The sequence below is a fragment of the Rattus rattus genome, chromosome 4 (genome assembly GCF_011064425.1).
Source record: "Rattus rattus isolate New Zealand chromosome 4, Rrattus_CSIRO_v1, whole genome shotgun sequence".
Lineage (NCBI taxonomy): Eukaryota > Metazoa > Chordata > Mammalia > Rodentia > Muridae > Rattus > Rattus rattus.
Genome location: NC_046157.1, coordinates 159,220,855 through 159,241,682, shown reverse-complemented (window position 1 = coordinate 159,241,682; position 20,828 = coordinate 159,220,855). Strand labels below are relative to the sequence as shown.

Below are 20,828 nucleotides of genomic sequence, written 5' to 3'. Positions count from 1 at the left end.
AGAACCCCCTGCCGGCACTGCTGCCTGAGAAGGTTTTGAAATTACACATGTCTAAGTGTGCCCTCTGTTGCCCTGGCCTTTTCACCCCTTTCTGAGCATTTGTTGTTGAGGAGCCCTAGGTAGATGCTGAAGGTTGTATCTGCCTGGGAGCGGTGGTGCATGCCCATAACCTCAGCACTTGGGAAGCCAAACTAGGAATGCTGCATGCTTGAGGCCAGACTGGGCTCCACAGTGAGTTCCAAGCCAACCCGAGTTACAGATGTGGACTTTGTCTCAGGGGGAAAAAACATAAGGAAATATGGGAACTAGCTGCCAGAGACTGAGGTCCACCTCAGCATTCCAACCAGGGAGTAAAAAGGAGGCCCATGCTCTAGATGAGGAAGATGCTTCGGAAGGCAGCCCTCCTCCTCCGTGTCTCCTCCCTATAAACCGGCAGTTCTCAACTGTTCATCCCTCTGGTGGATCGCATATCAGATATTTATCTTACATTTCATAACAGTAGCCAGATTACAGTTATGAAGTAGCGACAAAAATAATGTTATGGCTGGGGTTCACCACACCACGAGGAACTGTATTAAAGGGTCGCAGCATCGGGAAGGTTGAGAACCACTGCAAAAGCTCCCTGTACTCCGGAGCCCTCAGGTTGAGACAAGAGCCACTCTCTCTTCTCAAGACTGACAACCCTGGAACAAACCTGATTGGTTCCTGCCAACTCCCATGCCCTGAACATTGGCCTTTGAGTGGCGAGCCTCTGACTGCAGAGCGCGAGGGGTATATTTATAAACCGTTCATCCCATTTACATTCACCTCGTTTACTTGTTCTTAACAATTATGTGTAAAGTGCTCCTGGAGATTCGATGGGTATCGCACAAAGCCTGCAGATGGCCCAGCTTCTGTTGCTGTGCATTCCTTCGTGGTGATCCGCAGTCAGGGCACAATGCATCCAGTTGTTCGAGTGCTGGCTTAAGGGACAGACTTTCCCAAAAGCCCCTCCATCAAGCAGGCTGGGAAGCAGAGAGGGGTGGCCTGGTCTCCTCCTTGGTTGCAGAAATGCATGGGCAGGCCTGGCCTGAGAGGAGGCAAGTTACATCCCAGGGATGGGAAGGTCATGCGTCTCTGGATAGGTCGAGGCTTCAGTGATTCTACATCTCCCCGATCCCACTGTTTAACTGTTTACCTAGTATCTGCCTATCAGAGCCCTGTGTAAGGATTACTCACTCGTGGAAGGAATGGAACTACATCTCTAAGTCCGCGGCAGAATCATTGCTGTCACACCATCCCTGGGTGTGACACTGTCACTGGTCATGTGACTCAGGCATAGAGGTGGACACAGGAGCCCAGATGGGCCCAGAGGGCTGGATTGTGTCCATAGACTTTGTAGATGGAACATGAGGGCCAGAGAGCTGGCTCAGCGGTTAATAGCACTGACTGCTCTTCCAGAGGTCTTGAGTTCAAATCCCAGCAAACACATGGTGGTTCCCAACCATCTGTAAGACAGCAACAGTGTACTCATATATAATAAATAAGTAAATCTTTTTTTTTTTTTTTTAGAAAAAGAAACATTCTTTGATCACTGTAGGTAACTGGTAGTGTGTCCTGATATCCAGTCCTGTCTAGGTACAAGAAGATGCTTTACAGGAAAGCTGGGCTGGTTGTGGTGGAGGATGAGAAACACCTGTGTTACACACCTGTTGAAATAGCCAACAACAGCAACAAAGCAGTGGGCAGCACCAAATTCAGATGTGATGGTGTCAGAAACAAAATGGAGGAACTCATGTCAACCCCTACAAAGTAAAGTGCTGCAGGTCATAGAGGCAGTGGCCAAATGACATCACCCTATGGACACTGGGACTCTGGCTCTGATTCATTTGTCAGACCCTTTGGACTCTGGTGTGGCCAGTAAACATGATTAGAGGTTTATCTGTCACTTCGGTGCCTTTCCAGATTCTACTACAAAGACTGTGACTGGCGACAGCACTCATTAAATTCTCTCTGCAGAGGAAAGCCGGTTAAGAACCTTTCCACTGAGTGTCTGTTAGTGTCATAAAGTAGTGCTCAGAGCTGAGACTCCATGTTGTTGCTGGATAAATCCCTCAGAGGTAATCGAGACTCAATTACATGGGCCAAGAGAACGGGCCAAATGTCTGTGTGACATTTACCATGGCTATTTGAGTGGATACCTTTAGGTCTGGGTTCATGCTTCAAACTCATTTACACAAAATGAAGTTATTATTATTATTATTATTAGTAGTAGTAGTAGTAGTAGTAGTAGTAGTATTACTATCATCATTGTTGTTGTTGTTGTTATTGAGACACTGCATGGTCTGGAAATCACTGTTTAGACCAAACTGATCCTCAACTCACAGAGATCCACTTGCCTCTGCCTCCTGAGGCTAAAATGCCACCATGCCCATCTAACTTGACGTTATTATAATGTTAATAATACTACTCTACTTCTTCATTTTTAAAAGCCTGTTCCTTGCTCTAATTGTGCTGGCCTGCAACACTTGGGAGGCTGAGGCAGGAGGACTGTCAAGAGTTCAAGGCCAGCTAAGGCTACATAGTGAGGTTTGGGTCAGCTTGAGCTCTCTCAAAAGACAAAACTACAGAACTTAAAAAAACAATGTAGGGGCTGGAAGGATGGTTCAGGGAGTAGAAAGTGTTTGTTGCCACAGTTTTACCTGAATGCCTGACACGGCTGAGTTTGACACAGGGACCCACATGATAGGAGGAAAGAAAGAGTTATCAACAGGATCTCTGACATTGAACTCTCTCTCTCTCTCTCTCTCTCTCTCACACACACACACACACACACACACACACACACACACACACACACACACACAAAAAAACAGGTAAATAAATAAATGAAGTCAAGAGGCAGTGAGGGAGGGGCCCTCACCCTTTCTGCCTGGTAACAGGCAGACAAAAGATTCTGCCAGAACCATAACTCTTACCCTCAGGCAACTGTAAATTCACCCCCCGATATTTTTTAAATTTAAAAACAGCATCTCACTTTGTAGCCCTGGCTGTCCTGGAACTTGCAATGTAGACCGAGTAGTCTGTAATTCACAGACATTCCCCTGCCTGTGTTTCCACGGTGACATGTGTTGCCGTGCCTGCTTCCAGGTTCTGTGAGGCCATCTTCCCAGCAACCTCTCATGGAACTATGGGCTGAACAACACATTTTTAATCCTTGTGGTCCAAGGTTATCATTTTATAACAACTAGTGTAGTTCTCATGGCTTCCCTTAGAGCCTCCTGTGCCTCTGTCTTCCCAGGGTGACTGTCGTCCACAGAGCAGGCGTGTTTCAGGCAGGAATCCCCGACTCGTTGCTGAACTGTATTCAGACGTAGAGAGTCACCGTCTCAGCTGTTATGTATAGAAACATTGGCAGGACGGAAAAAAAAGGGTCCCTTGCATGGAAATGGCGGACATGGCACAGCTAATTGCACGGACAACCCAGAAGTCGCTTAACTGATGACGTGCCGTCATCACACGGACAGTGCCGGCACACATTGCGCAGAATGGAAATGTGTTCATAAGTAAAACTGACCCTGCACGCTGGCCTCCACTTTCCTCATACAGGCCAATGCCAGCAGCAAACAGCTTGGCTAGCTGTCCTTCTAGCAAGTGCTTTAGCAAGAAAATGCTCAGTGACTATGATATCTCTCACCCACTTGTCCTGGTAACGAAGACCGTGTTGTATGACAAAAAGCCATTCCGAAGTCTGTGGTTAGGCCTTGTAGCCATAACTTATTAGAAGCAACAGGTTCTGAAGCTGGGGGTCCAGATCTTAGCTCTATGGGAGACAGACGATGGAGCGCAGGGAAGAGGTGAAGGTTACAGAAGAGTCTGGAGAGGAGCTGGGTGATCCCATGAGCAGAGTGAAGTTGTATAGTTGTGTGTAGGCAATGGTATAGTCGTATATAGCAGTTGTACACGTGATAAGGTTTAGCAGGGACTCAATCCCCCCACCCCAAAACTTCTGTCACACTGGAGAAATGGAAACCATGTCTATAGTAAAGTCATGGGGACAAGGGCTAAATGCATAGGGTTCTCACCAGATCATCTCATTGTTATTTTATTGTGTGTGTGTGTGTGTGTGTGTGTATGTGTGTGTGTGTGTGTGTGTATGTGTGCTTCGTCTACATGTATATCTGTGTAATGTATGTTGCTGGTAGCTATGGTAGACCAGGAGAGGGTATGGGATCACCTGGAACTTGAGTTACAGATGGCTGTAGCCTGCCACCTGGGTACCCCGAATGGGACCTGGGTCCTCTGGAAAATCAGCCGGTGCTCTGAGCCTCCGAGCCATCTCTCCAAGGCCTTTACCTCATTTCTTTAAGATGACGTGTGGCTCTAGAGGGTGTGAAATGGCTCCACACAACCGCCACCCCAGAGTCCCAGGAAGAGCAGGAGAAAACCAACTTCTCAAAGTCACCCTTTGGCCTTCACATGGGTGCTGTGGCAGCCACACACCCACACACTTCAGACAGACAGGCAGACACACACACACACACACACACACACACACACACACACACACACACACACACACTGATGATGATGAGAATAAGGATGAGGAGGGAGAGGAGGAGGAGGACACAAAATTTAAAAAGTGGCACACGACTCTGTAGTAAAGTCAAAACTTCCATCAAAGCAGCGTGCGCCCCACTAAAAACTTCCTGGCCAAGGACTGACTGTGTTGTCCTTTAATCTATAGCCTGATATAAAACTAATTAATTGATTAAAGTTTGCCCAGTAGCTCGTCATCTCTGACCTTTAGTCAAGAATTTTCCTTTCCAAGAAGAAAGATATACATATAATTAATATTTGCCAATTAAAATATTTTTCTAGTGCTGAGGATCCAACCCAGGTCCTCAGTATGCCAATCATGTACCCTAACTGAAATGTTTCCCCCAGCCCTTTAGGCTAGTCTAGAATTCATGGCAATCCTCCTGCCTCAGCCTCTTGGGTTCTAAGGTTACAGTCATGAGCGGTTATGCTTGGCAATAAACTATCTACCAACTGTTATACCCCTACACCCCTAGGCCCTGTAATATTTCTTGATGAGTCTCAAAAACAATAGTATTACCCCAACACAGCCTGAGAATGGGACACCCCAGGAGGCAGAGTGGGGGTAATTGAATGGCTTTTGTTTTTCGGTAATGGGGATTGAACTTGGGGCTGGGCACGCTGGGCAAACCCTCTGCCTGTGGTGATTAGTGGGCACTGAGGACTCCTCTAGGCCTTGCTTCTGGATTCAGAATCAGCAGGCACAGTTCTGGGGTAGAGAGGAGAGGGTTCCGGAAGGCTCTGCCCAAGGGAAGGCGGGACCGCAAAGGACACCGGGAGGCCAAGCAGACACTTGGGAATTAGGTCTGTCGCTCAGATGGTGAAGGGTCTGAGCCGAAAAGGTGTATCCAGCTGGGGAGAGAACTCAAGGAAGCCCCCTGCCTCCATGCCTACCCCCTTTAATCTTTGAAATATGTTTAGATATTCTTTAAAACATTCACAATATAAAATTTACCCTCTAAACTTTCTATTATATGTCATCTTTTATTTGACACAAGATTTTACTCTGTAACCTCTGTAGTCCTGGAACCTGTTATATATACCAGGTTAGCCTTGAACTCACAGAAATCTGCCTGCCTTTGCTTCCGTACTGGAATAAAAGTTGTGTGCCCCTATGCCTGAATGGCTTTTGATTCTTGGCAGGGTATAATAGACTTGCCTTTAATTGAACACAAGGTAGGATGGCCGGGACACCTGATCCTCCTGCTTCTATCTCCTGACTGGGATTTAATTGTTTCTAAGAATTTTACTTCCTGGAAACCTCCTGTTTAATAGACTTGTACAGCTCTGTTCGCTGTGCGTGGGGGCTGGCTTGCCCAAGGAGCAGGAGAGCTTTGTTCATTCAAGGTAAAATGAGTGGAGATTAAAGAGGGATATTGTTAGGACTTCTTACGGAGTTCCAAAGAAAGAAGAGTTAGTCACTGTCTTAGTTCTGGTGTCTGTTGTAAAGACACAAAGACCACAGCCACTCTTACAAAGGACAATATTTAATTAGGGCTGACTTATAGTTTCAGGAGTTCAGTCCATTATCATCATGACAGGAAACATGACAGTGTCCAGATAGGCATGGTACTGGAGAAAGAGTCAAGAGTTCTATATCTGGATCAGCAGGTGGCAAGAGAGAAAAGAGAAAGAGAGAGAGAGAGAGAGAGAGAGAGAGAGAGAGAGAGAGAGAGAGAGAGAGAGAGAGAGAGACCAAAAGGGCCTGGTTTGAGCTTCTAAACTTCAAAGCCCACCCTGAGTGGCACACTTTCTTCAACAAGGCCACACCTCTAATAGTGCCACTCCCTATGAGCGTATGGGGCCATTTTCATTTAAAACCACCACAGTTACTAAGGGGTGTACTTTGGGTCACTCCTTATTTGGATATATTAAGTCATGCATTCCTTTTTCCTGCTACCCCTGTCCCTTCCCACAATGCATCTGGCTTTAATTGTATGAGTACCCAGTTATGCATAGATACAATATGATGAATTCGGAGCCTCCCTAAAAACATGGCTTGAGAGCACAGTTCTGTAATATTTCTTGATATTTCTGTGTTTTATTGAACATGTATGCACACCCACTCGGACTAATTGGGCCCTTCTGCTTTTCATACCTAGATATGTTTGGAAATCTACTTGAATGGGAACTGCCTGGATTTGATCGTTACTAGTAGCAGGAAATGTACATCACTGTTCAGTGATGGACGTACCCATAGCCTGACATAGGTGGAGGTTGCAAGAGGGTCTGAGGTTGCTAGCTGCATTATTCTTAGGGGATGGGGTGCATAACCCACCACCCATAACCCACCTAACTTCTGCCTTCCTCTCATGAGGGCTGGGTTACCGCTGTGCACAGTGAACCTTTCCCCTTTGCTGTGCTGTTTCTGTTTGGTTTTGTTGACATGTTTATTATGCATTACAGTGGGTTTCATGGTGACATTTCCATACACGTATGTAATGTATTCGGATCAGATTCCTCCCTTTTGAAGGCAGAGGGCAGCTTCTGTGTGTGTGTGGAGCACACTCTGCCTGGCCATTCATCCATCCAAAATGCTTGGTAAAACAAGAGTCTTTCCCCTTGACATAACAGCTGCAGTGGTGACATATGAGAAGAGCGTGACTTAGCTCAAGTATTCGCAAGATCGAGCGCTGGCACGGGCCGGGTGAACAGTACACTCACCCTTTCTTCCTGCCTGAGGGAACAGGGGTCAGTCTTATATAAGCTTGAGGGCCACTCCAAAAAATCTAGCCAGTGCCACATCTGGCCCAAGACAGCTGTCCCACCCCAGCCTGCTGCTCCAGCTCTGCTCTGCTCTGCTAAGAGGCCCTTGGTGACGTCACAGGGCAAATGGCGGTACAGTTCTATAACACGTGAGAGGAGGCTTACGCCGGGAAGCTGGGACCCAGAAAGGGAGGGGCGTCGGTCTTAGTCTTTCATTACACTTCACAGAAGCAGCATCCTCCTGGGTCCCGGGAGAACTACGTTCACCTCTCTAGAGAGCAGCAGCCGCAGTAACTAGCCACCAATCACGACTCTTCACCTGTTAGCAATTCCCCCACCTCCCAGCACTGCCACACTCTGAGGACTAAGTTTGCAACACCTGTGCCTTTGTGGGACACATAGCGACTAGATCCAAACCATAGCTCTTGCTCCCTTTTCCTGCCTACTGCGACAGTGGTGTGGCTGTCCGTCTTGAGCCGGAGGTCTATTTGTCTGAGACCCTGATTTTTATTTATTTTTATCATGTTTTTTAAAAAGCATTTTAGTTTAATTTATTTAATTTAAAATTTAATTGTGTGGATGTGCCTGTCTCTGTGTGTGGCATGTGCGAATGAATTCAGGTGCCTGTGGAGACCCGAGGCGTTAGGTCCCGTTGGGGCTGGAGTTACAGGAAGCCGTGAGTCACCTGACATAGGTTCTCTATAAGAACAGTAAACGTCCTTAACCTCTGAGATGTCTCCCCAGCCCCACGGACCCTGCTTCTAAATTTTCATCCATTTACAAAAGTTTTTTTTTTTTAAAGATGGCTTGTTTTCAAACAACGTTTGTTTTGTTGTTTCTTTCCTCCCTTCTTCCAGATCCCCTCACCTTCCCCTGTCCAGAGCTGGGATTATGGGCATATGCTGCTACACATGGAGCCCCGGCTTCAATTCTGCTGGGTATCACTCAGAGGTGGGATTGTAGAATCACATTTGAACCTGCTTTCTTATCAGAGCTGCTTGGGTGTGCCCGGTGCCTGTAGATAGTACACTCACCTACGCTTGGGCCCCATCTCCCTGCCTGAGGGAAGAGGGGTCAATCATACAACACAAGCTCTGAAAACTCCAGCCAGTGCCACATATGGCCCAAGACAGCCGCCCCGCTCCAGTCACAGGCTGAATGCATATAAAAGACACCCAGCCTGAGGTCTACAGGGCAGGCTGAGTACACTACCGAGAAGTGAAGACCCATGTCTTAAAGGTTCCCCTCCCGGTAGTCCCAGCAATACTATTGTCCCTATAGCAGTCACTTTGGGACCACATCCTGAGTGTGTCACGGCCTTGGGCAAGGCTAGTGAGAAGACAGTTGTAGGGTAGGGAATCAGAGGACTCTCTGTGCTTCCCTGGGTATCCTGGGTCTGGGGGGACTAAAGCCAGGTCCTGGCTTAGGCTGGGTGCTTGGAACCCCACTTTCTTTGAGCCTAGCTCCAGCTGGCTCTCAGGAGGTGCGAGGAATCCCTGACAAGACAGTCGTGAATGGAGGATGGTCCCAGCAGCATACAGGACGAGGTTCTCTTTCAGGATCCGTTGCCCCTGGCCTCCCATCCAACCTGTAGTAGACATAGGACCCCTGACCTAGCCACACCCTGAGAGCCAGACTTTAGTTCACAGGGCAGGGGTGGGGCCAGAGTGATTACATCTAGAGGAGGGACAAGGACCCTTTACAGCCAGGGACAAAGTCCATCTCTGATTTGAGCCCAGGCTGGCTAAGCAGGAGCCGATACCTTGGTTCCCCAGCTGGGCGTCCCATCAATAGCCCCAACCATGCAGGGAGACTGGGTGCTGCTGCTGCTTTTGGGTCTCAGGATACATCTGTCCTTTGGTGTCATCCCAGGTAAGAAGGCTCCTTTCTGACTCCCACAGATGGACTAACCCACTACCCCACCTGGACTAACCTGGGTATACCTCCTCTTGTCCAGCGGAGGAGGAGAACCCAGTCTTCTGGAACCAAAAGGCAAAGGAGGCCCTGGATGTTGCCAAAAAGCTGCAGCCCATTCAGACGTCGGCCAAGAACCTCATCCTCTTCCTGGGAGATGGTGAGACATGGCCACCCTAAAGCCCTTGTACCCCAAGTACCCAAGGCCACTGACGGTTCAGGAAAGTCTGGGAGCTCAGGCCTGACCAGGTTCTGTTCCTTTAGGGATGGGGGTGCCCACAGTGACAGCCACCAGGATACTAAAGGGACAGCTGGGTGGTCATCTAGGACCTGAGACACCCCTGGCCATGGACCACTTCCCATTCACGGCTCTGTCCAAAGTAAGTACTGGAACACATAGCTAGGATGGGAAATGGCTGGAGGGGGAAGAACCCAGAACTGGAGCCCAGGTTAGCAACCAGGACAGCATAGACATGTCCAAGGAAACAGGGACTAATGTCAACCAGTAGCACCCAGCTGAGAGTGTCTCTGTCCCCAGACATACAACGTGGACAGACAGGTCCCAGACAGTGCAGGCACAGCCACCGCCTATCTCTGTGGGGTCAAAGCCAACTACAAGACCATCGGTGTGAGCGCGGCTGCTCGATTCAACCAGTGCAACAGCACATTTGGCAACGAGGTCTTCTCAGTGATGCACCGTGCAAAGAAAGCAGGTGAGTTGGCGTTGGGCCTCAGGGTTACGGCAGGGCTGGATCACTGGGTGATCTTCTATGATCTGCAGGGAAGTCTGTGGGCGTGGTGACCACGACCAGAGTGCAGCACGCCTCTCCAGCCGGCACCTACGCGCACACGGTTAACCGCGACTGGTACTCGGATGCAGACATGCCTTCTTCCGCCCTGCAGGAGGGCTGCAAGGACATCGCCACACAGCTCATTTCCAACATGGACATTGATGTGAGCTCCAAGAACCAGCCAGAGGGTTGGACGAGGGGTGCACCTTGGACTGGTCATAGTTCCGGGCGTAAACCGCCTGAACTCCAAGTCCCTTGCAGTATACATATGTAAGGGGTGGGTGTGGAACAGCCAGGAGAATCCTATCCCAGAGACATGGTGGGGACACAGGAGCTGTCTTTCAGGAAGGGTTAGGGGGCTCATAAAACCCTAAGTCTACCTGTGGTATGCTCTGACCAAAGGTGATCCTTGGTGGAGGCCGAAAGTTCATGTTTCCCAAGGGGACTCCAGACCCTGAATACCCAGGTGACTCTGGCCAGTCTGGAGTCAGGCTGGATAGTCGGAACTTGGTGGAGGAGTGGCTGGCAAAATACCAGGTAATGTGGGTTCCGAGGAAGGGGCCAAGGCAGGGCGTAGGGCACGACTGTGCCTCTCAGGGCTGGCTATGTGCTAAGACTGGCTGTGTCCCTCCAGGGGACCCGGTATGTTTGGAATCTAGAGCAGCTCATGCAGGCCTCCCAGGACCCAGCAGTGACTCGCCTCATGGGTAATACCCTGGTTCTGCCCTGGCACCTCTCAGAGGGCCTCCGCTGGAGCCTGTATGTGTGCCAGCAGCACCCCCACCCCGAACTTGGTTGTCACTGTGAATTCCTGTGCCCCTCAGGCCTCTTTGAGCCGGCAGAAATGAAATATGATGTCAACCGAAACGTCTCAGCAGACCCCTCCCTGGCGGAGATGACAGAGGTGGCCGTGCGCCTGCTGAGCAGGAATCCACAAGGCTTCTACCTCTTTGTAGAAGGTGAGTGGTTGTGCGGGGCAGAAAAGAGAAGGGGGAAGGGGTCCTGAGCAAACGCAAGCATTTCCCCCATCACTTGCTTCCTGCAGGAGGTCGTATTGACCAAGGCCACCATGCGGGCACGGCTCACCTGGCACTGACTGAGGCTGTCATGTTCGACTCTGCCATCGAAAAGGCCAGCCAGCTTACCAATGAGAAGGACACGCTAACGCTCATCACTGCGGACCACTCCCATGTCTTTGCTTTTGGTGGCTATACACTTAGGGGGACCTCCATCTTTGGTAAGCCAAGGGGCAGTGTCCGGTGATGTTGCTTCAGATCTATGGGGACAGATATCACAGTGCCTCAGTGTCCTCACCTGTCAAAACGGCACAAAATGGCCTTGTAGAGAATGTAACCATTGAGCAAGCAAAATGAGTTCACCCCACACTCCAAAAGCTGTAGTCAGTATGAGGACAAGACGTCTCCCTTATTCCATACAGGTCTGGCCCCACTCAATGCCCAGGATGGCAAATCCTACACCTCCATTCTCTATGGCAACGGCCCAGGTTATGTGCTTAATTCAGGCAACCGGCCCAATGTCACTGATGCCGAGAGTGGTAAGTACCACAACACTGCTTAGCTTGGGGCACTCGCAGAGGAGACCAGGGCAGATGGACACTGCTCCCCTAAACACCCTGTCTCCCTAGGTGATGCCAACTACAAGCAGCAAGCAGCGGTACCCCTGTCGTCAGAGACCCACGGTGGGGAGGACGTGGCCATATTCGCGCGTGGCCCGCAGGCGCACCTGGTGCACGGAGTGCAGGAACAGAACTACATCGCTCACGTCATGGCCTTCGCAGGCTGCCTGGAGCCCTACGCTGACTGCGGTCTGGCGCCCCCTGCAGACGAGAACAGACCAACCACCCCGGTCCAGAACAGTGCCATCACTATGAACAATGTCCTTCTGTCCCTGCAGCTGCTGGTCAGCATGCTGCTGCTAGTCGGGACAGCCTTGGTGGTGTCCTGATGGTCAAGTCCCCCACTGGGCTCCTCCCTCTGCTGGTTGCTCCCCACGACCCCCCATAGATTCCTGTGCCCTGTCAGTCCTGAGTTCATCATTCTCTACCCAAGGGTCTCAACGCTGGCCTTTGCACCCCAACTTGGTTGTTCTCTTATCCAGATGCTGAAACATTATCTTGGCCCACAGTTCTAAGGGCCACCTCTGGGAATATACTCTGAGATTTGCTTTATAACTCTGGGCTTCTGCTTCTCAACTGCAGTGGGAGGTACCAAACAGTATCCAGAAAGCTAAAGTTTGTGGCTGTCCCAGACTCCCCTTCAATCCATCACCCTTCACAGGGACCAAGTAACTCACATTTTCAGGCCTTAGCTTGTTCCCATGAAAGGAAATCTCAAAAGTCCAGGAGTCTGTGGGTTCTCAAGCAAGCAGCCCAGAGCAGCCTTGGGCCCCCACCCCTGGTCCATCTCAGGCTGCATATAGAAACCGGACCAAGAATATTACCGACTCTTGTCCCCAGTCCTTGAAGAGACACAACAACAACAAAATTAAATGCTTATATAAGGTAATGCCTCCAGTAGTTTTTAGTAAGAAAATCCCTGGACTTCTGGGGTACGGAGGACAGGTGGAGAGGTGGGTAGTGGAGATTAGGAGGTCAGAGAGAGGCCACCTGAGGAGTGGACGGCTGAATGAAAATAGACAAAGCAGAGTGAGTCACACACAACCGCCAGGCTCTGCCTTCTGATCAAAAGCTGCAGGTCTCCAGAGGGCCAGACAGCTCGGCTACATAGCCCAGCCCTGGCCTAAGGCCCTACCACTGAGCTGACTGGAGAGAGAGGGCAAGGAGGGTGCAGCAAAGAGACGTGAGGCTGCAGGGAAGACAAAGACCCAAGCTGAGCCTGGACTTGGAAACCACAGAGAACAACATAGGTGGAGGCCAACTTGTGACAGTGGCAGTTGGCCTGGCCCAGGCAGACTTGCTTCCACTTCCTAGGATTCTTCATTGTTCTCCTTCTCAAGGTGGGCAGAGACCAGTCAGCTCTCCCCAAGGTGGTCAGGGCATATAGCTGTGGTCACACCTGCCTTGGAAAACACCCAGACTCCCCATCCCAGGAAGCAGGGGCAACTCAGGAGGACCCCCAGGCTTCCCAACTTCTCACAAGGCAGCAGTGAGCATGTGCCCAGTGTGGCCAGGGGCATCTGGTTTCCCAACTGCAGTGCCCCCACCTGTCTCCTGAGACATGGCTTTAGCAGGGACTGGGAATCCACAGGTCACTACGTAGACAGCTCTAGGATGTTGTGGAGGGGCCCTGAGGCAAGGAGCTGGGAGTGCAGGTATTGGAGATCCTCAGCCTCACCCGGGGGTGTGGAGGATGGGCGGGAACACCTGTTGCAGATACTTCATAGCTAGCAACACCTCCTCATCCTCAGAGAAATGCTCTTGGAAGATCTGGTCCCGCAGCCACTTCCACTGAGGGCTGAGGGCAGGAAAGGAAGGATGGAGAGCATCTGGAGAACTTTGAACGTACCTGAGAAGGTGACCCAGAGTTCCAGGACCTTCCTCCGGTTGCCTGTCCATCAGGAATGGGTGTCCTTCATATGAGAACCGATCTGCAGTGGCCTCAGAGTTTCTGTGTTGTACATGGAGATGACGCCTTGCTGAGGGATGGTTAGACTTTGACATAGAGATCTGGGACACAGAGAGCAGGTTGACCCAATCTCTATGTCCTGTCCTGTCTCAGCCCTGGCAGCCCCCAGATCCTACTGCTCACCTCCCTGGGGCTTCTGCTTCCCAACTTCTGCCCATAAGGGGCTAAGCAGATGCTCCTAGGACACCCTGTGTAACACCAGGGTCCTAGACAGAGGCTCTTCCGTCCCTGGGTTTAAGGGAACATGGAATCCTCTGCCCCCATAACACCATCTCCGTAGAGACCCTGGTCTCTCCCTCTGACCTCCTTGCTTACGTGGTAGATATTATGGCTTCCAAGGCTTGACTAAACCCTGTGATTACTCCAGGGAAATTATTTATCTCCTCCAGTGCTCTACCTGAGCCCAGCTCCTCCTAGCTTCCCTCCCAGTACCATCCCCCTCTTAGATTCTCTTGGGGAGTTCTCACAAACAACAATGGCACTAGCATACAATAGCAAGTGTTTGTGTGGTTCAGCCAGTGAAAAAGAATATGGCCATGCTGTTCATGTCCTGAGCCTCATTCCGCAGCTGGCGGAGGGCAGTCAGTGACATTGGCCCACGTGCTCACAGTAGTAATTAAGGTATCTATGCTCCGGGGCCCCTTCATCTTCTGTGGGCTTCACTCTTGCTATGACACAAAGAATCTTCAGGTAACTCCTAACTAAGCCTGAGACCCACTGCTCTGTGGTGAGCACTCCTTTTGGTCCACCCACAGGCAGAACATATTGTCCCTAACCGCTCAGTGGAGCAGCACTAGTCATGTGTGACAGACTTCCTTGGTGGCCCTCCAGTCAGGAAGGTAGGAGGACCATGAGAATGGCTGAGCCTTTCCCCCTGGTTCCTTAAATGTATACGCAGACATGACCTGAGAGAAGAGATGCCCTACCACAAGTGACAAGAGGGTGGGGCCTGAGGTGACTTCTAGACACAACCCACCCCAGTGCCCAGGTACTTTGTTCCTTCATACCAGCCAACCAAAGCCCTGTTGGTTCTGTGGGCTTGGAACTTGATCACATTAAGTCTGCTGAATGTGACACCTAGGAAAAGACGCAAAAAACGAAACAATCTTTCATCGCCAGGAGGCAAGACGATCTCACTGTTCCTGGGGAAGCTCCCTTGAGAGAAAGGTGAGAGTCCCCGAGGTGCCTTCTTGGAGGAAGCACTGCCCTCCCCCACAGTCGCTCAATACTCCTGTGCATGTGCATAATGGGGTGGAAGAGGCAGCTGAATTCTCTGTGAGTTCAAGGCCAGCCTGGTCTCCATAGCCAGTTTTAGGCCAGCCAGGGCTACATAGTGAGACCTTGTCTCAAAACAACAAGGCAGTGCCTTTCAAGGACCTAATATGGCCCAGGGTCAATTTGGCTCTCCCTTATGTCTCATTTCCGTAATCTACATCCCAGGGGAGCAGTCTGCCAGAACAGTACTCTTTATTATTATTACTAATGAAGCAGTGTCTCGAGAGATACATAGCCCAGGATAGCCTGGAGCTCACTATGTTGCCTAGGCTAGTCTAAAGCTTATGAACACAGTGACCATTCCACCTCAGCCTTGAGTGCCGGGGCCCATGGGCGCAGGGCATCATGCTGGCTCTCCGCAGGACCATAATAAATGTAGAGGCAGCTTCTCCAGGCCACAGCAAGCATAGTAGGGGCTTAGTGGGGCCGGCAGGTGCTCAGGGCAGCAAGTGAAAATGCCCTGGATTTGGGGAGCAGCCTTGTGGCCAGGTGTGGTGAGAGTGAGTACAGAAGGAGGTGGCTGTGGGAGGGCCTTGGTGAGTAGAGCTTAAGTGAGGAGAGGTTTATGTTTGCTTGTTTGTCTGTCTGTCTGTTTTGAAATAGTATCTTACTGTGGAGACCAGGCTTGTTTCCGCCTCTAACTCCCCAGTGTGGGATTGAGATGCTGGCTTTAGAGTGCTGGGATTAAAGGTGTACACCACCCTGCCCAGCCCCAGTTTGGGTTTTTGAAGCAAGCTCTTTCATAGCCCAGGCTGTCCTCCAAACATGCCTCTCTGCTTCCCCTCCCCACAGCTAGGATTTCAGAAGCTGGCTGCCAGTGTGGGATACCTCTTTTTCATTTTCTGTTTTGTTTTTTGAGACATGGTCTTATGCTTCTCTACAAAAAAAAAAGACCTTGAACTACTATTTCTCCTGCCTCCCCTCTTGGTTTTTTGAGGCAGGGTTTCTCCGTGTAGCCTTGGCTGACCTGGAATTCCATTTGTAGGCCACTCTGGCCTCAAACTCACGGAGCTCCATTTGCCTCTGTCTCTTGAGTGCTGGGATTAAAGGTGTGTGTGATCACGCAAGATATGTATTCATATCAAGTGCTGGGATTACACACACACACACACACACACACACACACACACACACACACTTTCTGGTTTATGGGTTTATCAGATATGTAATTCATGTGTGGCATATCCCAAGCTCACTTACCTTATTTATTTATTTATTTATTTATTTATTTATTTATTTATTTATTTGAGATAGTCTTTCTGTTGCCCCACCTGCCCTGGGAATCACTTTGTAGACCAGGCTGGCCTTGAACTCAGAGATACACCCGCCCCTGCCTCTTAACTGATGGAATTAAAGGAATGTGCCACCAAGTCTGGCTTGATGGACTTAGGTTTTTGTCGTTTTGTTTTTATTGTTACTGTTTTTGTTTGTTTGGAGGAGTGGAGTTTAAGACAGGGTTATTCTGTGTAACTTTGGACGTCCTGAACTCACTGTGTAGACTAGGCTGGCCTTGAACTCATAGAGATCTGCCTGCCTCTGCCCCTTAAGTACTATGATTAAAGGCTTGCCCAGCTATTTGCTTGCTGTTGGGTCAATATATTTTCTTTGTAGCACAGGCTAGCCTTAAATCTCCCTGCCATGACTCAGAAGACTTGGCTTATGACCTTGAACCACCACACCTATCTGGATCACATTTCTCTGATCCACTTAGCCGTCAATGGGCACATAGTCTGAGCCCGCACCTCTTAGCGACTGTGAGCTTAGACTACCCCCAGACTACAGGAAGCTTACAGTTTCGTATCCTAGGCAACACCTACAGTGCTCAGGGTCTGTGCAGAGCACTCATGCTGGGATCCCTCTACCTGCCCACGAGAATATGAGTCAACATCAAACAAGGGTAAAGCCCACCTGCTCCTGAGGAAGACCCAGGCCTTGCCTGGCTTAGCTCAGCATCTTGCACAGCCTCCAGACCAATTTGCATTCAAGCACACTCAAAAGTAGCTGTGGTACAAATGAAGTTCTCCAGGACCCATCAACCCCATCTTTCCAATTCAACTTTCCTCCTGGCCAATGCTCTTGGATACCATACCTGCCCTGAGTCAGGGGACAGGCAATTGGGGGCAAGACTCACTGGAACAAAAGAGAGACAGATGCTCATGGGAGGGCCGGAGACCACTGCAGCATACGATTTTGTCTCTTCCCTCAGACAGTAGCTGTCTCCAGCCTCCCACCTAACGTGGGGAGATGTCTGGGACCCACCCACAGCCGCAGATTCAGGACGTCGTCGGCCTGGGCTTCCATACCCTGCCAACTCCTTACAGTCAGACAAGCTTCAGGTCACAGGGTAGGGTGGGGCCAAGGTAGTGCCTAAGGATCAGGGAGAGGCAGGAACTGTCTTCCCGTATTTAAGAGGAGCTAGTGAGGGCCTCAGCTAGTGTTGTGGTGTTGCAGAGTCCCCATCCGCCATCCTCACAGACCAGTACTCCACCATAGCAATGTGGGGAGCCTGCTGCTTGCTGCTGCTGGGCCTCAGCCTCCAGATGTCCCTGAGCCTCGTCCCAGGTAATGAGACTCCTTCAGGTGTCGCTCGTTTTTGCACTCATGGATCTTCAGTCTGACCCTGCCTCTGTTCTTTTCTTCACCAGTGGAGGAGGAGAACCCAGCATTCTGGAACCGAAAGGCAGCCGAGGCCCTGGAGGCTGCCAAGAAGCTGCAGCCCATTCAGACGTCAGCCAAGAACCTCATCATCCTCATGGGGGACGGTGAGTGAGTGAGGCCTGGCAACCCTGGGAGCCTCACACCCCAGGCACCCGAGGCCCCTGGTGGGCCTTAGGGGATTAGTCCTGGCCACATTCTGTTCCTTCAGGGATGGGGGTGTCCACAGTAACGGCTACCCGGATACTAAAGGGACAGCAGCAAGGCCATCTGGGACCTGAGACGCCACTAGCCATGGACCGCTTCCCACACATGGCTCTGTCCAAGGTGAATCGCCACAGGGTGGCAAGAGCTGGGATAACAGGAAGGTGGTTGGGGAGAATCCAGAATTGCAGGAAGAGACGAGGACTAATATCCAGCAGTAGAGTTGAGCTGAGTGTCTCTCCCCAGACATACAACACAGACAAGCAGGTCCCGGACAGCGCAGGCACAGGCACGGCCTTTCTCTGCGGGGTCAAAACCAATATGAAGGTCATTGGCTTGAGTGCAGCTGCACGCTTTAATCAGTGCAACACAACGTGGGGTAATGAGGTCGTCTCGGTAATGCACCGTGCTAAGAAAGCAGGTAGGTTGGGACAGGGTGGAAAGACCTGGACAGACCTGGGGGGGGGGTTCTGGGTGATTCACGTGACTTTCTACAGGGAAGTCTGTGGGAGTGGTGACCACCACGTCGGTGCAGCATGCCTCTCCAGCCGGCACCTACGCACACACTGTGAACCGTAACTGGTACTCCGATGCACACATGTCCACTGCTGCACTACAGGAGGGCTGCAAGGACATCTCTATACAGCTTGTCTCCAACACCGACATTGATGTGAGTTCTAGGCAAGAGAGGAGGGCTGGAGAAAAGTCACTCAGACCTACAGTCTGAGCTCTGAGTCCTCCTGGGTATCTGAGTGGTGGGTTGGGCATGGGCAGCCCAGGAGTCCCTTCCCTCAGACCTGCTGGGACCAGATGTTGCCAGGAGGGAACAGAGCATCAGTCGGGTCCCTCTGATTATAGGTGATCCTCGGTGGTGGCCGCAAGTTCATGTTTCCTAAGGGAACACCAGACCAGGAATATCCGACTGACCCTCAGCAAGCTGGAACCAGGCTGGATGGACGCAATCTAGTTCAGGAGTGGCTGGCAAAACACCAGGTGTGGGGTGGGGGTGGGGGGTGGGGCCACGGCAAAGGGCAGAGCAAGAATTAGTGAGGGCTGTGCGTTTCAAGGTATGTGCTTAGTAGACTGGCTGTGTCCCCGCAGGGCGCCCGGTATGTTTGGAACCGCACAGAGCTCATCCAAGCCTCCCTCAACAGATCTGTGACACACCTCATGGGTAATAACTTGCATTTCTTGTGTGTGTGTGTGTGTGTGTGTGTGTGTGTGTGTGTGTGTGTGTGTGTCCCTAGTGTGCGGTCTAGTAGTCACCATCGATTTTCTTATTCTCCAGGCCTCTTTGAACCTAATGACATGAAATACGACATCGACCGAGACCCTACTCAGGATCCCTCCCTGGCCGAGATGACAGAGGTGGCCGTGCACATGCTCAGCAGGAACCCCAAAGGCTTCTATCTCTTTGTGGAAGGTGAGTGGTCCTGCCTGGCAGGAATGAGAGGAGGAGGAAGCCGAGGAGGAGGAGGGGAGGAAGGGCAGGAGGAGGAAGAGGAGACAGGGGTCTAGCACTGGCTCAAACATCTCCCCATCTCTGGTTTCCTGCAGGGGGCCGCATCGACCATGGTCACCATGAAGCTGTCGCCTATCGTGCACTGACTGAGGCTGTCATGTTCGACTCAGCTGTTGACAAGGCAGACAAGCTCACCAGTGAGAAGGACACGATGATCATTGTCACCGCCGACCACTCTCATGTCTTCTCTTTTGGTGGTTACACACAGAGAGAGGCCTCCATTTTTGGTAGGCACGGGGCAGGCAGTGTCAGATATTGTTGCCTCGCAGGGATCTGGTGACAAAAAGTGCTTCAGAGGCAGCTCAGTTTGAAAAACAGGTCAACCCCTCTCCCTACAGGGCTGGCTCCCTTCAAGGCTGGGGATGGCAAATCCTTTACCTCGATCCTATACGGCAATGGTCCTGGCTACAAGCTCAATAATGGCATCCGGGCTGATGTCACCGAGGAAGAGAGCAGTAAGTTCAGTGTGGGGTTGTCAACACGGGGCTGAGAGTGCTCACGGAGGTGGAGGATCTACTCTGAACACCCGTTCTTGACAGGCAACCCCACGTACCAGCAGCAGGCGGCTGTACCCCTGTCGTCAGAGACCCACAGTGGGGAGGACGTGGCCATATTCGCGCGTGGCCCGCAGGCGCACCTGGTGCACGGAGTGCAGGAACAGAACTACATCGCTCACGTCATGGCCTTCGCAGGCTGCCTGGAGCCCTACACCGACTGCGGCCTGGCGCCCCCTGCTGGTCGGAGCAGTGCAGTGAGCCCAGGCTACATCTCGACCTTGTTGTGCCTGTTGGCAGGGACAATGTTGATGCTGATGGTGTCAGCTGAACCCTGACTACCTGAGCTCACTGGACTCTATCTACTACACTGTCCCATAGCTGACTTGCTCAGCACCTTCTGCCAGTACTGTTTTCTGGGCTCCAACTGGCCCTCGTTTTTTTTTTTTTTTGGAACCCCATTTGTAATCTCAGAGCTAACTTGGTTTGTCGGTCCTGCAACTGTATCTTAGTATGAGGCCTCCTCCACCCACAGGGCTTCCTGGCACTTTTTCCCCTGTAGTTTTTTTGAGACAGGGTCTTGCCTAGTCTAGATTTCAGTCCACCATCTTAACCTCAGCTTCCCCAAATCTGGAATTCTAGGTGCCTCCTGCTGTGTCTGGCTACCATAAAATGTCAAGCACTTCTTACCTTCCCGGACCCTCCTTTCTTCTGGGGACAATAAAGCCGATTGTTACACAATGTCAGTACCTGTTTGTCTACAGCAGCTAGAAGAGTGGTCCTTGGGTGGACCTGTAGGTGGGTACACTAACACAGTTGTATGGCAGTAGAGGGCCAGCCTCTCAAAATCATGAGGTGAGATGTGTCAGCGATGGAATGTCACTGCAGCCATCCCGTGAACATGAAGTCCTGGCACCGGTCGATGACAGGTTGGTCAGTAGGAAGTAGGAATAAGAAACCTTGCATTCAGGCCAGGGGTAGACTCAGATAGCCAACACCAGTGGGAACATTTTGTGTCCCAGAGCGGAGACAGTAAGGTCCTTTGGGCTCCCCAGATGCCACACTCAAGTATTTGACCTCCTGG

General features: G+C 51.0%; 1 protein-coding gene across 2 annotated transcripts; it reads left to right on the top strand.

Annotated features, from left to right (window-relative positions):
- Positions 1 to 8,994: 8,994 nt before the first annotated feature.
- On the top strand, positions 8,995 to 20,090 carry LOC116899599 (intestinal-type alkaline phosphatase 1). Of its 2 annotated transcripts, none has more exons than XM_032901545.1 (11): positions 8,995 to 9,156; positions 9,242 to 9,358; positions 9,463 to 9,578; positions 9,737 to 9,911; positions 9,980 to 10,152; positions 10,392 to 10,526; positions 10,624 to 10,696; positions 10,814 to 10,948; positions 11,035 to 11,226; positions 11,428 to 11,544; positions 11,635 to 12,514. In XM_032901545.1, exons 1-11 carry the CDS (start codon positions 9,087 to 9,089, stop codon positions 11,952 to 11,954), a joined length of 1,623 nt encoding a protein of 540 aa, XP_032757436.1. In that variant the 5' UTR covers positions 8,995 to 9,086; the 3' UTR covers positions 11,955 to 12,514. The 2 variants fall into 2 exon arrangements, with proteins under 2 accessions (XP_032757436.1, XP_032757435.1); XM_032901544.1 differs by lacking the exons at positions 8,995 to 9,156; positions 9,242 to 9,358; positions 9,463 to 9,578; ... (6 more) ...; positions 11,428 to 11,544; positions 11,635 to 12,514 and adding exons at positions 17,365 to 17,431; positions 17,515 to 17,631; positions 17,736 to 17,851; ... (6 more) ...; positions 19,589 to 19,705; positions 19,790 to 20,090.
- The last annotated feature ends 738 nt before the right edge of the window (positions 20,091 to 20,828 follow it).